The sequence below is a fragment of the Sminthopsis crassicaudata genome, chromosome 6, assembly GCF_048593235.1.
Source record: "Sminthopsis crassicaudata isolate SCR6 chromosome 6, ASM4859323v1, whole genome shotgun sequence".
Lineage (NCBI taxonomy): Eukaryota > Metazoa > Chordata > Mammalia > Dasyuromorphia > Dasyuridae > Sminthopsis > Sminthopsis crassicaudata.
The window spans coordinates 246630892-246649087 of record NC_133622.1 but is presented as its reverse complement, the minus strand read 5'-3'; the positions used below and the strand labels follow the sequence as shown (position 1 = coordinate 246649087).

Below are 18196 nucleotides of genomic sequence, written 5' to 3'. Positions count from 1 at the left end.
CATGACAATGCATTTAGAATGTATTTTGTTTATAGAAGCTCCTTATTTATGCATGGTCGAGGGGATCATTAAAAAGATGTTGTCATTGCAAGTTAACTATTAGAAACCCATTTTTTCTAAGTTTGCATGAGATAGAAAATCTGTCTGCATGGTATGTTCAGTTTTATTTCAAAACTAGACATGTTCTAATGCCTAAAGTATAACATCATTTGTGTGTGTGTGTGTGTGTGTGTGTGTGTGTGTGTTCTTGAAAGGAATTTACATAGTCTCATTTTACAATTGGGGACACTGGAACTTGTGGTGGTGAAATGGTCTTCCCGGCAACACAGTGTTTATACATTTTAGGGGCAAGATTTAAGATAGGAGTTCCTAAAATATCTGACATTCTTTCCATAGAGAAAACTTGCTGTTTCATATAGTTTTGCCATTTTTTTTACATTTTCCCTCTCACTTTAGGTTAATGTTCAGACAATATCACCATTTCCTTGCTCTCCAGTATGCTGTGGATGAGATCAATAAGAACCCTTATTTGCTGCCCAACTTAACTTTGGGATACCAGTTACTCAATAACTTCCATCTGGAGAAACTAGCTGTGGAGAGCTCCTTAATATGGCTGTCAGGGAGAGGTCCAGTTATCCCCAACTATAGCTGTGATAGGCAGTCCAATACTGTGGCTGTCATTGGAGGGATGACTACTATGCTGTCCATGGCCATGGCCACCATTCTGCAACTGTATAAAGTTCCACAGGTAAGGGAGACAAATACTATCACTCACCTTTATCCAATGCGTTCTATGTATTTAAAGCAGCAGATGCTTCATAATCTGTTCTGATGTAATATTAATGAGTCAATAAAAAAATTATTGAAGAGCCTTGCATTATGTTCTGACAACAGGTGATACAAAAAATGGGGGAATAGTGCTTTCTATCAGTGAACTCACTCTGTCCTTTAGGTGAGGTGATACTCTATTGATTTAAGCCTCGTAGATTTGAACCAAGTAATAACCTAAATTTCACTACCCTTCTAGTTCATTTCTTTATATTTCTATAGAATTCTGAAGACTTTGGATGGAAGAAAGTTTTCCCTTTCTTCCATCATAAAATTCCCAGGTAAAGGTTTTTTTTTTCCTTTCATTTTGAAATTGATTTTTTCATTTTCCCTGAAAAGATGAAGCTCTAATACTTGTCTTCATTAGTTTGTACTAATAATGAGCATCCACTTCTATGTTTAGAGAGAGCTTCCAATTTAGGATGAAAATTTGCCTCTTTCCTGAATTTGTGCCTGATTTGCCAAATACAGGATGTATCCCTTCAGAACATCAACAGTTTATATATTCATTTCATGTTATTTACAAAAAAATAAACATTTATCAGTTGCTAAATATTTGTTTTCTAATTGATACTTACAGAACATTATGATGAGCCTAATGTGATCCAAATTGGGAGGGCATAGTACATTGTAAGAGATACAGAAATTGTTTAGGGCAAATTCAAGATGCCATTTCTTGTTTATGTACCAACCAATCCTTACCTGAGCAGAAATAACAATTACATTTATCAGGATTTCAGAAATTATACATTGCACAGAATAGCTTACCGAATACTCATTGATGCTTCTTGCTATTTTCCCAGAGTTTATAAAGTATTGGAATTAACTAATTTTCAAATATTTGGTAGAAATCACTTGTTAATCTTTCTTGTTTGGGATTTTTTTCCTTAGTAAATTAATGCTTTAAATTAATGATAGTTTGTTCAAAAGTTTTTTCTATGATATGTAATTAGACCAAAAAGGAAAAATAAACAAACAAACATGAGAATGAAAAGAATAAACAAACAAAAAGGTGAAAACAATAGTCTTGATCCACCTTCAGTCTCAGTAGTTCTCTATTCTGTTTTGTAATGCCTTCTGCTATGCGTTTTTGTTTTATGAGTTCATTGAATTAATGTTCATATTTTTGATTACTGAATATTTCCCTCCACAATATTTTTTCACTGTTTGTACTTTTCCTTATGTCCTCAGCAAAAGTCTGTTGTTTTGTTTCTGACCACCATTTCTTTTAATATATCCTCCCTCTTATCAGCTCCTCTCTTTTATTCTGATCCACTTCTTATTCTACTTACTCATTGAGTAAGATAGATTTTTGTGCCCAACTGAATATGTATATTTATTGTTTGAATTGATTTATTGAATCAAGTACAACGAGATTAATCTTAAAATATTTCCTGTCTTTGCTCCCTATTTTCTCTCCACTGTAATACGTCTTTTGTACCTCTTCTTATAAGATCATTTATTATGTTCTCCCCACCTTTCCCTCTACTTGCAGTGTGATCTTCTTTTCCACCAAATAACATAATATTTTTGGATATTAGCCCATCATCATCAACTAAGGATCTGATCCTTCTCTCTATGTATACTTTTAGCTTCCTTAATTGAGATAAAGTTCTTAAGAATACAAGCACCATGTTCACACTTGGGATGGCATTCAGTTTAACCTAGTTGTGGTTTCTCTTTCCTGCTTTCCTGTTTTGCTTCTTTCTATATTTTATTTGAAAGTCAAATTTTCAGTTCTCAGTTTAGCTCTCGTCTCTTTTTTCAAGAATACTTGAAGGTTGCTTTAATTTCATTGAAGTTCCATTTTCTACCTGAATTATTATACTCACTTTCACTGGGTGAATGAATACTCTGATCTATTGAGACCAAAGCTTCTTAAATCAATGTTATCACCACTGCAACTCTATAATATTCAAGTTGTTTCCTTCACTCTTTGTGCAATGAGAAAAATTATTATTTCTCTTCTATGTTAATTACCAATTAATACAGGAGCCAGATGTTTTTTTTTTCCTTTCTTTTTAACTCTTCATTCAAAGTCCAATCTTCCAAGAGTATTTCTGTCTCTTCCCAAAACATACACTCCACTAAATTCAGCTCATATAGGTGGAATTCTAACTCCACCGTTTTTCATTGATCATTGACTGGGGGATCTTTTCTTATAACTTGCTGAAGGCAGAAATGCTATGACTTTTTTTTTCTCTTTGCTTATAAGTGACATTATTAATTTATTGTCTTCAGTTCCTTATTAGAATAAGCCCACCTCTCACTATAATATTCATTTTTCTCATTAATTCTTAGTTAATTCTGATTTTCATCTGAAGAGAATACTTACTCTTTCAAGGGCATATAAGTGTTAAATGACTTACATAAATTATCTTTAATTTACAAGAGAAAGTCACATCGCCATCATTTTATTAAATATCTCAATGACAATTAAAATATTGTTGTTTACCATTTATTAATTATCTGCTAGACACAGTTAATAAAACTGACAAGGGCTAGAACTGAGCAATGCACTTGGATGATAAAGCACGTGAGACTAATTGCCAATTGGACGGTTCCCCTATTAACTTGTTTAAGGTTGACCCTCCCCAGCTGTATCTGTGCTGACTTGATTGGTGAGACAGAAGAGAGGGAAGTGATTTGTGTGGGAGGAGCAAGAGAAACTTGGGTGGTGGAACTCATGCTCACTTGCACTCGTGACCTGGCGTTGGAGGCGACGGTAAAGATCTAGAATAAAGACGTTTAGTGATCCTGACTCTTGCTTGATTTCTGGAAAGATAGAGTTCCAGCAAGAAAGTATTTACTTCAGTTAATTTTTGTATCTCATTATTAAAATTAACTTTTTAAGAGCTGTTTTCTTTGGTGAATTTTTGTTAATTTTAGGCTATTTTTTACATTTACTTTGCTAAGTTGATTCCTCTTTATTCATGGTTTTCTTTTTTTTAACTCTCATTTCATCCTCCCTCCCCCTTTTTCAGACTCTCTTATTTGATTTTTAATATCATTTTTGAATTCTACAATGAATTCTTTTTTAATAAAGCTTTTCATTTTCAAAATATATGCATGGATAATTTGACAATATTGACCCTTGTAGAACCTCGTGTTTCAGATATTCTTCTCTTTCCTCCCACCCTCTCCCCAGATTGCAACAATTCAATATACATTAAACATGTTAAGATACAGTTTAAATTGAATATGTATAAACATATTTATATAATTCTCTTACTGCACAAAAGATAAAGTTAAAAAAAAGAAAGGAAATGAGTAAGAAAACAAAATGCAAGCAAACAACAAAAAGAGTGCGTATGTTATATTTTGATAAACATTCAGTTCGTACAATTCTCTCTCTGAGTGTAGATGACTCTCATCATCATACAATCATTGGAACGGGCCTCGGTCATCTCATAGTTGGAAAGAGTCACATTCATCAGATTCGATCAATGTATAATACTGATGTTGTCATGTATAATGATCTCTTGGTTCTGCTCATTTCATTTAACATCACTTCATGCTAAGTCTCTTTCAGTCTTTCTAAAATCCTCCCCCTGAACCTTTCTTATAGAACAAGAATATTCCAAAATGTTCATATATCATAACTTATTCAGCCATTCTCCAACTGATGGGCATCCATTCAGTTTCCAGTTTCTTGCGACTATCAAAAAGGCTGCCACAAACTTAATTTCACATATCACTCCCTATCTTTCCTTTAAGATCTTTTTGGGTTATAGGCCCAATAGAGACACTGTTGGGTCAAAGAGTATGCACAGTATAATAACTTTTTGAACATAGTTTTAAATTGCTCTCCAGAATGGCTGGATCTATTCACAACTCCACAAACAATGTATTAGTGTCCTAGTTTTCCCACATCCCTTCCTACATTCCTTGTCTTTTCCTGTCATCTTAGCCAATCTGAGAGGTGTGTACTAGTATCTCAAGAGTTGCCTTAATCATATGGATAGAAATAGTTTTAATTTTTTCATCTGAAAATTGTCTGTTCATATCCTTTGACCATTTATCAATTGGAGAATGGCTTGAATTCTTATAAAGTTGAGTCAATTCTCTATATATTTTAGAAATGCATCCTTTTTCAGAACCCTTAAATGTAAAAATTATTTCCCAGTTCATTGCTTCCTTTCTGATCTTGTCTGCATTTGGTTTTTATAGAAATCTTTAAACTTAATATAATGAAAATCATCTATCTTGTCTTTATTTATGAATTCTATGACTTCTATGGATACAAATTCCTTCCTCCTCCATAAATTGGAGAGATAAACGATCCTATGTTCCTCTAATTTGCTTATAATATCACTCTTTATATCTAAATCATGAACCCATTTCAAACCTATCTTGGAATATGGTGTTAGGTGTGGGTCGAGCCCTAATTTCTTCCATACCAATTTCCAATTTTTCCAGTTCTTATCCCAAAAGCTGGGGTCTTTGCTACAGTTGTTGCCTATTCAGTCCTATCCTCCTAACCTATTTCACTGATCTATTTCCTAGCCAGTACCAAATGGTTTTGATGACCACTACTTTATAATGTAGTTTTAGATGTGGCACAGCTAGGCCATCTTCATTAGAATTTTTTTCATTAATTCATTTGCAAGTCTTTACCTTTTGTTCTTCCAGATGCACTTCATTACTACATTTTTTAATATCTCAAATAATTTCTTGGGAGTTTGATTGGTATGACACCAAACAAGTAGATTAGTTTAGGTAATGTTATCATTTTTATTATATTTGCTTTACCTACCCATGAGCACTTGATATTTTTCCAACTGATTAAGTCTGACTTTATTTGCAAGGAAAGTGTTTTGTAGTTGTGTTCATATAGTTCATGAGTTTCCCTTGGCAGATTAATTTCCAAATATTTTCTAATATGATTGTTATTTTGAATTGAATTTCTTTTTGTATCCCTTTCTGGTGGACTTTCTACAATGAATTCTTTTTTGGTATGAAACAAATCCATATTTTCTTTGAGTTTTCAAATCTACATATTTTGCTATTATTGTCCTCTTCTGAGTTTCTATTCTAATTTAATGTGTAACCATAGAAATTTTCTATAGTAGGCTTCAATTTTTTTCTTTTACTTTCATATGTGTGCATTTATTTTGCAGTCTGTTTTACATTTTTATATTAATGTTAATATTGAGTCCTGCTTTTGACGAAGAGAAGAATTGTCTCAAATTTCTGGAACTGAAGCTCAGGACCTCACTGTTAATGTATCCTAGAGTATGAGGCCTTCTTGCTGCCTTGCCTAGAAACTACTGCAGCTTTTGTATGCTCTTCTTTTACCATGATACCAAATATGATTTTTGCTTATTTTTTTAAGTTTTATGATAACTTTATTTTTAAAAATGCATGCAGAGATAGATTTCAACATTCACTCTTACAAAACCTTGTGTTCCCAATTTTCCCCCATTCCTCCCTACATCCCTTGCCCATAGAAAGCTCCACAATATGGGTTAAACATGTTCTTGATGACTTTCTAAGTTGTCTTGGACTGGATAATTATTTGAATCCATGGCTTTGTTGGTTTTGCCACTCCTGAATTAATCATGATTCATTATTTTATTGTTTTTTAGGAAAATTTGGAAGACTTTAGGCAAATTCTTACCTTATTTTGCCATCATCATCCTTTTTTCCAGTTTTGAAAAAGAAAATATCAAGCATTACCATGATACATTTTTTCATTTTAAATCTAAGATAATTTGATTTCTAATTTTATCATTTTTATTTATGCTATTATTTGATTTCAAAGAGATATTAAGTATGATTATGATTGGCTAGAGTACAAGATACAACACTGGACCCACTATAATAATGCTCAAATGATGTTTGACTTATTGCCATAGATCAATTCTTTTTCTGGAGATCAGTAGAATTTTTTTCCATAAGCCACTCATAGGTAATTTCAAAGTTTATATTACACAGAATAGTTGTCATTGAGCAATAATATTTGAATCCTGTTTCTGACTTTGTGTTTGATGTTATCTTGGTTTTGCTCATTTCACTCTAAATAATTTGATTTGATATTTTCCATGTATTTCATGCCATGCCACTGTAGTACTACATCACAATTATATAGAACTTCTTTAAGGTTTTCCTGTTGATGGCCATTGGTAATTCTTTCCCATCACTACGTGCGTTAACAAAAATATTTTATAAAATGTAGTATTATTTTATTTTACCCTGATAACCTTGGGATATATAGTGGTACTGCTGTATCACGTTGTTCAGTTCATTTTATATCTTTTTTAGTACAATTTTAAATTGCTCTTCAAAATCATTGAATAAATTCATAATATCCCAGTAATCTAGAAGTATCCCAATTTTCTGCATTCCCTCCAACATTTGTACTTTGCTCCTTCACTCCTGCCAGTCAATTTGATAGGTATAGAATACTATTACATACATAATTTAATTTCAATGAGAAATTTCAATGAGAGGATTTTTAGTATATGGCAAGTAGAACCATGCTTTCATTATTGAAAAATGGATTTGCTTTCTAACTGGAATTAGGAGAGCCATTTCATAATTACTTTTCTGAAGGAAAAATGTCATTATTGTGAGTCATATTTTATATATTTTTAAGTCACATGTCCAAGTCTAAGAATAAACTGATGTTATGTTACATAATTTTCCCATTTTATGGGAATTAGATGATACTCTCTGAAACACTTGGCCTTAGGAGTTTGTTCTCACAAGGCCATCTGGTTTTGAATTGTGATAAGGAAATTCTTGCTGATTGGATTACTGGGGTCCTGATTAAAATCAGATATCTATACTAGTTACTTTATGTCCTTCTCAGAAAATTGGGGCTTAATGATATAACAAAGAAACTCTCCATATGAAAATTTCTCATCTTCTGGCCAAATCTCATGATTGAAGGTCTCACAGAAGTGCATCGTTTTTTGTTGTTAGAGATAAAAATTTGGGTATTACTCAGCTATGGAGGAGTGAACCATTGTTTATATCAGAGAATTCTTACTGATGTGTTTGGGGACATATTTTAATGACAATCTTGGCAGTAGATTCCAGTAGGAGAAATTCTCCATCTCTCTTTTCTCAGTGGGCTGGACTGGAGAACTTTTTCCCCTAGAGCATGATACCTGACACACTTATTATCAAGGACATAAAATTATGCTTGGAATCAAAAGAGGAGGGGAATGTATGCTACAGAAAGTCTGGATAGAGGAAAGATTGATATTAGAGCTGAAAAAGATGTGATATGAGTGAGAGAGGTCATGTAACTATGCTATTTACTTAAATAACAGGTTCTTGCCAGAGACACTAAAATGTTCCACTTGAATCAACAGTAAAGAAATACAAACAACAAATCAATATTCCAAAAAAGGTTGATTTAATTACAAAATTAAGAAAAAAAAAAACATTCTCTCCTTTGATCAAATTGTCTAAAAGAGGAATAGACTTTTGGGGGGAACGGATTTTTTTTTCTCGTGGAAATGTTTTAAGCAATTACTTAGGAATTGCTTGCTGGAGACATGGGAGAAATGTTTTATCAGATACAGTTTTAACATTTCCTTTCAATTATTCCATTATTTAATGGTGTAATAGTGTAACCAAAAACTATACATTAAAATTTGCAAGCATTTATTCATTACCTACTTTCTGAAAGTAATATACTTGCTTGACATACAAATATGAAGGACAAATTTTGACTCTGAATCAATTGAATCATCATTTCTGTCTTCTTCATATTTTATTTAGATTACCTATGGTCAATTCGATCCTCTCCTGAATGATAAAGTTCAGTATCCATATGTTTACCAGATGGGCAGCAAGGAATCTACTCTTCACCTGGCATTCATCCAATTGATGCTGCATTTTGACTGGACTTGGGTGGGACTGCTCCTTTCAGATAACACAAGAGGGGAAACGTTCTTCAATGATCTGAAAGAAGAGATGGCCAAGAATGGGCTCTGTGTGGCTATTAAGGAAAGAGTGCCTCAATATTTTAAAAGGAAAGAAGATTTTAACCTCCTTTCTAGGGTCATTGCATCATCATCAAATGTGATGTTCATCTATGGAGATTCTGATTCCCTTCAAGAACTTTCTCTTGTATTGACAACTTTTATACCTTATGGAAAGTTATTGGTTACCACTTCTTCTTGGGATTTTTCTATTGATCCTATGTTTGAACTGTTTCCCATTTTTCATGGTACAATACTATTTTCTGCTACCCAAAAGGAAATTCCAGGTTTCACAGATTTTGTAAGAAATATGAATCCAGTCATGAATCCTGAGGACATTTTCCTAAAAGCTTTCTGGGAATCAGTCTTCAATTGTAGATTTTCAGAAAAAAATAGTGCACAAATGTTCTATCCTTTGTGCCCAGGAGATTTTTCCTTTAAAGATATTCCTGTTATGAAAATTGACATGGTCCTTATGGAACTGATTCCTAATGTTTACAATGCAGTGTATTTAATTGCCCATGCTCTCCATCAAATGCTCCATTCTGAGGCAAAAGAGGCATTAAACCTAGCAAGAAACTCGAATCTACCTTGGAAGGTAACATTTTTATTCCAAAATTATACTCAGCACATGATATTCACATTATATCATTAGTAATCTGTACTAAAGATGAAGCAATTACCTGAAAGTTCCATAAAAGACTTATTCCTTAATATATTTTTCCAGTTTTTTTTTTCCTTTTGGGGATACATTGAAATCTGGGCAAAAAAATTGAAATTACCTGTGATAATAGGCATTTATTTTAACTTTTATAGAGCAATCTTTTTGAAATTGTTGGAGTGCTTCCTTTTACCCATTTCTCTGTGTCTGAGTCTATGTGGCAGGAGACATTCATTATATCTATTCTAAATTAAGACCTTTATAGTGGTCTGTATCATTGACCTTCAAAATTTCTAATCAATTTCTAATTGATCATTTTCTTTTAATTTCTACTAACATTGATAGCTGAGCAGCTTAGCTGATATTTTCACATGAGTATATTTACTTCAATGTTGCATTCATTTTTTTTTAAATGAAGAGGAACCATTATGGAACCATAATTTCTTCTATAGAATATACTGTATCCTAAGTATGATCTTGGTGCTTGAATGTACTGGTCTCTATATTTGAAATGTTGGGAACCTGGAAATCTAGAGAGTAGTTATAACCTAGTAGAATTCATAATATACGTGAGGACATCTGGGTATAGAATAATAGTTCTGTACGTCACTGCAACTGCTCTTGCATTTCTGTTCAATACTCTTTTCATTTTTGTCCACTTTTATTTAGCCACCAAAGAGCTGCCACAGACATTTACTTCCAACCTTATAAGTTGTTCAGAGATGAGAAAATGTCTCATTATGACATTTTATTGACTGTGCTGCTCCAGAATTTGATTTGAGGCATGATTTTTTAAAAATTGAGAAAATTCAGTTGAATTGATTCCTCTAGTCAGCTATTGTGACACAGCCTGATAAATAATTTTTAATGATCTAAATTCAATGATTTTCTTTTATTTAAACAGGAAGCTTAAGGTTTATTAATGTAACATTTTCCTTCTTTTCTTCATTAGCTTACACTCTTATTTATAATATTCATTAGAGATCAAACAAAATATTCTCTTGCAATTCTCGACCTTTTATTCTTCCATATGAATTTTGTTGTTATTTTTTCTAGGTCATTAAAATAGGTATAGCACTAAATAAATAGATTAGTTTGGGGAGTATTGTCATCTTTATTATATTCGCTAGTCCTATCCAAGAGCACTGATTGTCTTTCCAATTATTTAAATCTGACTTTATTTTTGTGGCAAGTGTCAAACAAAATATTCTCAACCATACTTCCTTCTTTTCTCTTCAAGGTTCTTTTTAAAATTTTTATTGTTTCTGTCAGATGTGTATATTAATTCCCTCATGTTATCTCTTTATATTTCTCCAGTACCTTAAAGGGACCATGTTAATCCCACCCCCTCTTACAAATTATTTGATAAAAAGATCAGGCAGAGAATAAGATATATAGATACTACCATAACACTATGAATGTGAATTTGCACAGACTTTAAGAGATAGTAAAGTATAGCAGAAAAAGGAGTGCTATGGTTGGTGGAGTCAAGAAAAGTTGGACAGGACTCAATGACTAAACAACAAATGTGTATTATTATTTCTGGCAAATTGGATTCTTTCTTTTCACATTTTTTTTAAAATCTTAAAGTATTAAAGTCTTACCAGGAAATTTCTCATGGAAACAATGCAGCTTTATTTTCTGTTTTTCAGCCTTCTCATTCTACATTTTCTAGCTCTCTAGGAAATTTTCTTGAAAATATTCCTCGATCAATGAAAATCATAACCTAAGTGATACAAATAAATTTCTGGCTTTTATTGAACTCTGCTTCTCAAATCTTTCTCAGATTGTCTTAGTATTTCATTTTCTTATACTTTATCATTTTGAAATCCCTTTCATAATTTCTTCTATGGGAATCATTCTCCTGGCCATGTCTTTTGAAGGACTGAATTTTCCAAAGGATGAATTGCATCACTCTGAATGTCAAATTCTCCTTTATTCTTAAGTTGACTTTATCAACCACTTCAGAGATTCATATTATATTTTATTCAAGATTCTTTTGTACAAGGAATAAGATTTCCCTTAAAATCCAGTCCATCATCACACATTCCTTTAGCACCCACCATTTATTAGGTTATATGTTAAGTTTTAATGTTAATTTTTTAAAATATGCCTAGTTTGGGCTTCTCAAAATCGAATAATGAAGAAATGGTAAGCTTTTGCTTGTCAGATACATTTTCAATATGTTTAGTTTTTATAACACACAACTGGGTACTGGAATTGCTATTTTTCCATTGCACTTAGCTTGTAAGGAGAAAAAGAGTTCAGGGCTCTAAGAGGAGCTTAAGAAGGAGAATGATAATTTTTGAGTCTGTTTTCCATTGATAGGCAATCCTGGGGGAGGGGCATAAATCCTTCTTTCCCCAAAGACTAACAATCACCTATCCTTGCCTTCAGCTCCATCACTTTCTGAAGTGTATCAATTCTGTCACTAATGCTAGTGATGAGTCATGTTGGAATGGAACCAAGACAGTTGCTGAGGCTTATGATATCCTAAATTATAAATCCTTCCCTGGTCAGATAGAGACTCTGGTCAAAGTGGGTGAAGTGTATCCTCTTGCTCAGAGATTCATCATTAAGGAAGAAGACATAGATTGGCCAGATGATTTCCATCAGGTAAGGGACCAATGAATAGGAAGTTTATCACTTTGACTCTTTAGCTTCCAGGACACTAATTGTTTCTTCATTGATAGCAGGATGTTCCCCACAGACACTGGAAATGTTTGTGATAGGGTACTAATACCCACTTCTTCTTTTTTGCTCTGAACAAAGGAGTTGATTTTCTTTTTTTTCAGTACTACTTGCACATTCTTTCCAGCTATCTCATTCTTGCCCTGCAGAATAATAATTAAGTTTTTCTAACTGTCTTCTGTAAGAGAGCTTTGAAATCATCGTTTCCTCACTAAATCCACCTTTCAGTAGTCCTTCTTTCAATGACATTTTCTCCCTTTCTCTGGTGGAAATACAGACTCCAACTTCCATGTGCAGTGGGAAATGTGGCCCTGGATTCAAGAAAACATCTCTTGAAAACCAACCCAAATGCTGCTTTGCTTGTACCCCATGTCCTGAAGGGAAGATTTCTAACCAGACTGGTAGGTTCCTAAAGGTAAACTGTCTTCCCAAAGTAATAGATATTCTATTTTGTTAATCTTAAACTGAAGTGATGTTTGCTTGGTAAAATAATAATTTCTGAGTTAAAATAACACTACAATTAATCAGTCCCTTGCATTCCATGTGCTTTCTGGTCATTCCTATAACTATCAAGAGCAACCTTTGGTTCAAGATGCCAAAAATCTATCTGAGCAGAATCCACCAGGATTTTAATACCATAGAAATCCCCAATACTTCCCTGACCTTGTGGCCTAATTGTAATCTTCCTCATTCCTATGAGAAAGTGTAATCTAAAACTTATTTAACCTGTCTCACTCCTAAAAGAAATATTAATAGGACAAACCTTAAAATCTAAAAAAAAATATCTAAGCACAGATGCATTTGGTTTGACAATAGGAGTCTGGCCTCAGGAGTTAATCTTCCTGATAATTTATAAGATTATCAGATTAACTGGAGTCCTGGAGGGAGATTGTTTTTTGAAAAGCTATTTTCAGGAGGTTGTAATCCTAACTCTAGGAAACTTGGATCCCAAAAAACCAAATAAAAATTGGCCATACCACATCGCAACCCACTGCATGTTAGATTAATTTTCAAAACTGATGAGGCCTGGTCTTGATTAGCTTTGTAATTGGTGTTGTTTCATAAAATGGTATCTTCAAAAGTTTAAACTTTTGTTTTTTGGTAGCTTATCTTTCACTGAACAAAGTGTCCTCTCTCCATTTAACTCTTTCTTCCTCTCTCTATGTCTCTCTGTCTCTGTCTCTGTCTCTCTGTCTCTGTCTCTGTCTCTCTGTCTCTGTCTCTGTCTCTGTCTCTGTCTCTCTATCTCTCTCTTTCTCAGTGTCTCTGTGTCTCTGTGTCTCTCTTATTGCCGTTATTCTTCATGTCTGCCCTTTGGAATTCTTGGACTTTTGTTTTTATTTTGCTAATGTCACTATAGTCAATCTAGAAAAATAGACCACTTCTCCTTTTAATTTAATTGTAATTTAATTGCAATTAATTATTTCTTTAAGGTCTTCTTTGTAATTGAATAAACATAAGGATTTTGAATAATTCCAAAGATATTTTGTTACTGTAAGCACTTTTTCAGTTATTTCAAATAATCTTTCTTTTTCTTTATAACTCTTTTTATTATGTAAAAATTTAGAGGTTCAATAGATTTATTTTGTTGTTTGCCTGAATAATTTATTAATTTTTCTGTTAGTTCCTTAACTAATTCCTTAATATTTTTAAAATAAAACTTTATGTCATATGAAAATAGAAACATTTGGATATCTTTTTCCTGTCTTTATGTTTTAATTTCTCTCATTTCAATGTTCTCATTTCCATTTCCAGTTCTGTAGTAATTAAGGAAAAGATTAGTCATATGAGTTTTATTCCTATACTCACTGTGAAAAATACTTGCGTGCATTTTTGCATAATTTGGTAGCCTTTAAAAGATGTATTATTATGCCTTAAAAGTTCTTTATATTTTTGTAGTGTTTTCAGAATAAGCATTTATTTTACTTTCTTAAATTTTTTTCTTTGTTATAATTTCTGTCTTGAATTGATGTCATTTTCCCCTAAATTTGAACTATTTTTGTTTCTCTAATTTAAATAGAAATTGCAGAGAATGAATTGCATGGTGGGTGAATCACTGAAAACCTCTTGTCAGGAGTTTATTTAAAAATTTTCAATAGATATTAATAATTTTAAAAGATATCACCTGTGTTTTATGCTTCTTTAATTTGAACAGTGGACTTTATTTGCCTCATAAAATGGATCTAGTAATATCCTTTCTTAATTCTTAAGAATAATGATGGTGATATTGTACCACTTTTAAAAAAAAAAAAGGTTTTCATATAATTCTCCAGTGAATCAAGTATTTCTCCTTCCTTGGGGTGGTTTCTTGCAATTAATTCAGTGTTTTCCTTTTTTTAATAATAGCCTTTTGGTTTCAAGATATGCATATGCAAAGTTAGTTTTCAACATTCACCCTTGCAAAACCTTATGATCTGAATTTTTCTCCCTCCCTTCTTCCTATACCTCCACTAGACAACAAGTATCTGATATATATTAACCACGTGCAGTTCTATTATACATATTTCCTTATTTATCATGCTACACAAGAAATATCAGATCAAAAAGGAAAAAAAATGAGAAAAAGGAAAAAAATCAAGTAAATAACAACAAAACGGTGAAAGTACTATATTCCAATTTACATTCAGTCCTGCTAGTTTTCTTTCTGGATGCAAATGGCTCTCTCCATCACAAGTCTATTGGAATTAGCCTGAATCACCATGTACATCAGAATCAATCATCATATGATCTTGTTGTTGCTAGGTACAATGTTCTCTTGGCTCTACTCACTTCACATAGCATCATTTCATGTACATTTCTCCAGATCTTTTTGAAGTCTTCCTGCTGATTATTTCTTACAATAATATTCCATAATATTCATTTACTATAACTTCAGCAACTCGCCAGTTGCTTGGGATCCACTCAGTTTCCTATTCCTTACCAATAAAAAAAGAATTGTTACAAACTTAATTCAATATTATTAATTAATATTGGATTACTGAAAATCTTGTTCTCCTGGTAGCTTGAGTATTTAATATTTTTAAAGAATACTTCACAATTCATAGGCTGTCTGAATTTCCTGAAAGAAGGGAATCTTTTATTTTTATTTTTGAGGCAATCAGAATTGTATGATTTGTCCAGGGTCACACAAATGTATTAGTTTCTGAAGTTATATTTGAAATCAGGTCTTTCTGACATCCAGGGCTCTTACTGTATCAACATGCTATCTGGCTGCTTTAACAAAGGTATTTTTCACTTAATATTTCAATAGCAATTACTAAAGTTGACACTTCCCTCTTATTGAAAAATGACTTATCTGGAAGCCAATTTACTATTTGATTAAATGCCTTTTGTCAAATTGCCATTTATCAAATAACTCTGAAAATCAATGGTTTACATAATTTTCCATCAGTTGACTTTCCCTCTTTGGTGCAATCTCTTAAGTAAAAATAAATCTCAAAGTAAATGATGGTACAATTCATTAACAATTAAGCAAACAACAAAAGAAATATACATGTAAGTATGATATAGAAGAAATAGGCCCTGTGAGAGTAATCATAATAGAAACTGGAGTAATAATGCACATACAGCCAATAACAGCATAACACTAAAAACTTGGAAACATGAAGGAGACAAGTTTGAAATCCTCATTTATAGGTAACCTAAAGAAACATTGTAATAAATGCACAATATATTTTCTGCTTTATAAACTTCAAAATTGTTATGGAAAATACTGTATTTGGGGACAGGTTGATTTGCATAATCAAAATCATGTTCCATAACAACCCAGAAGATTAAGAGTTATGACCATACTTTCAGAAAAACACATCAAAAATTCTTTTTAATCTATTTTTTTAAACGTGTTCTTGGCTTTCATCCATGACATCCATGATAAAGTTGACAACGTCTCATTTCTGTTCGGAAAATAATGAATTATCTGTAAAGTGACTATTTAGGACTCCTTGAAGGTGATTTCAAATTGAAATGAATGGTAGAAAGTTTAATGTTTTATTTCGTAAAGCTATGTTATGGAACAAATACTTTCAGCATATTATTTAATCTACATGGAGAAATGATACTGACATGTGTTTTTACCTTATTCAGCCTCTAAAATTCTTGTCCTTCTGATTTAGAAGTCCAAAAATGAGACTGAATTTGATCTGAAATGAATAACAGTGTGCTTTAAGAGGAGGAAAAAAAACTGATCAATCTGGGAGATAGCATGATTTTATTGTTGTTCACAGATGCAGAGCAGTGCCTACCATGCGCTGAAGATCAATATCCTAATAGGGAAAGAGATCATTGCCTCCCCAGGACTGTGACCTTCCTGGCCTATGAGGAACCTCTGGGAATGACTCTGGCCTGTGCAGCCATCTGCTTCTCCCTCCTCACTATGCTGGTCCTGGGGATCTTTCTAAAGCACAGGGATACCCCCATAGTCAAAGCCAATAACCGCAGTCTCAGCTACACTCTGCTGGTCTCCCTCAGTCTCTGCTTCCTCTGCTCCCTGCTCTTCATTGGCCATCCCACCACAGCCACCTGCCTGCTGCGCCAAACCACATTTGCAGTTGTCTTCACAGTGGCCGTTTCCTCCATTTTGGCTAAAACTATCACTGTGGTTCTGGCCTTCAGGGCCACCCGACCAGGGAGCAGGCTCCACAGGTGGCTGGGATCCACACCATCTTATTCTCTCATTTTCACCTGTACCCTCATCCAAATGTGTCTCTGTAGCATCTGGCTTGGGACATATCCCCCCTTTCTGGAGATGGACATCCTCTCTGAGCCTGGCTCCATTATCATCCAGTGCAATGAGGGCTCCCTCCTCATCTTCTACTGTGTCCTGGGCTACATGGCCTTGTTGGCCTTGGCGAGCTTCACTGTGGCTTTCCTGGCCAGGAACCTGCCAGACACTTTCAATGAAGCCAAGTTCCTGACCTTCAGCATGCTTGTCTTCTGCAGCGTCTGGATCTCCTTCCTGCCCTCCTACCAGAGCTCCAAGGGCAAGGCCATTGTGGCCTTGGAAGTCTTTGCCATCTTGACCTCTAGTGCTGGGATTCTTACTTGCATCTTTGCTCCCAAGTGCTTTGTGATCCTTCTAAGATCAGAACAAAATATTCTGGGGTTACTTAAAAAGAAAGCTTCTCCCTGAGAAGTCAGGTCTTCTCAAGCTCATCAAACACAGTCAAGGAACGCCTTTGATCCAATAGTCATAATAAAATGTTAAATGCATCTTATTCATTTGCCTCTGTTTTCACTAAATTCATCTTTGTTTTTTATTTGAATATAATAGCATTTTGAAAGCATCCTATTGCCTGTTTTTATGATTTGCTGTTTTACCCAATCATTCTTTAGTATAAGATTATTTAGTTTCCAATGATTTTTTGGTCTATTTTCCCCTGGCTTTTTATTAAATGTTATTTTGATTGCATTGTGGTCTGAAAAGGATGCATTTACTATTTCTGCCTTACTGCATTTGATTTTGAGGTTTTTATGCCCTAGTATATGATCAATTTTTGTATAGGTTCCATGAACTGCTGAGAAGAAAGTATATTCCTTTCTGTCTCCATTTAGCTTTCGCCAAAGATCTATCATATCAAACTTTTCTAGTATTCTATTTACCTCTTTGACTTCTTTCTTATTTATTTTGCGGTTTGATTTATCTAATTCTGAGAGTGCAAGGTTGAGATCTCCCGCTATTATAGTTTTGCTATCTATTTCCTCTTGCAGCTCTCTTAATTTCTCTTTTAAGAATTTAGATGATGCACCACTTGGTGCATATATGTTTAATATTGATACTGCTTCATTATTAATGCTGCCCTTTAGCAGGATATAATACCCTTCCTTATCTCTTTTAATTAGATCAACTTTTGTTTTTGCTTGATCTGAGATGAGGATGGCTACTGCTGCTTTTTTGGTTTTGCCTGAAGCATAATAGATTCTGCTCCACCCTTTTACTTTTAGTTTGAATGTATCACCCTGTTTCAGGTGTGTTTCCTGTAAACAACATATAGTAGGATTCTGATTTTTAATCCAGTCTGCTAACTGCTTCCTCTTTATGAGGCAGTTTGCTCCATTCACATTTATGGTTAGAAGGACTAAT

At 33.5% G+C, this 18196-nt stretch overlaps 1 protein-coding gene across 1 annotated transcript; it reads left to right on the top strand.

Moving 5' to 3' along the window:
* The first annotated feature begins 460 nt into the window (after positions 1-460).
* On the top strand, positions 461-17245 carry LOC141547593 (vomeronasal type-2 receptor 26-like). The gene is made up of 4 exons (XM_074275978.1): positions 461-748; positions 11947-12042; positions 12395-12518; positions 16341-17245. Exons 1-4 carry the CDS (start codon positions 461-463, stop codon positions 17243-17245), a joined length of 1413 nt encoding a protein of 470 aa, XP_074132079.1.
* The last annotated feature ends 951 nt before the right edge of the window (positions 17246-18196 follow it).

What these genes read in the sequence shown, in the direction of transcription:
- LOC141547593 (XM_074275978.1), top strand. Translation starts at nt 461, where the DNA reads ATGTTCAGACAATATCACCATTTCCTTGCTCTCCAGTATGCTGTGGAT. An exon ending in AACTGTATAAAGTTCCACAG is followed by an intron (nt 749 to 11,946) that starts GTAAGGGAGACA and finishes TTCCCTGGTCAG; the next exon opens with ATAGAGACTCTGGTCAAAGT. An exon ending in GAAGATTTCTAACCAGACTG is followed by an intron (nt 12,519 to 16,340) that starts GTAGGTTCCTAA and finishes TGTTGTTCACAG; the next exon opens with ATGCAGAGCAGTGCCTACCA.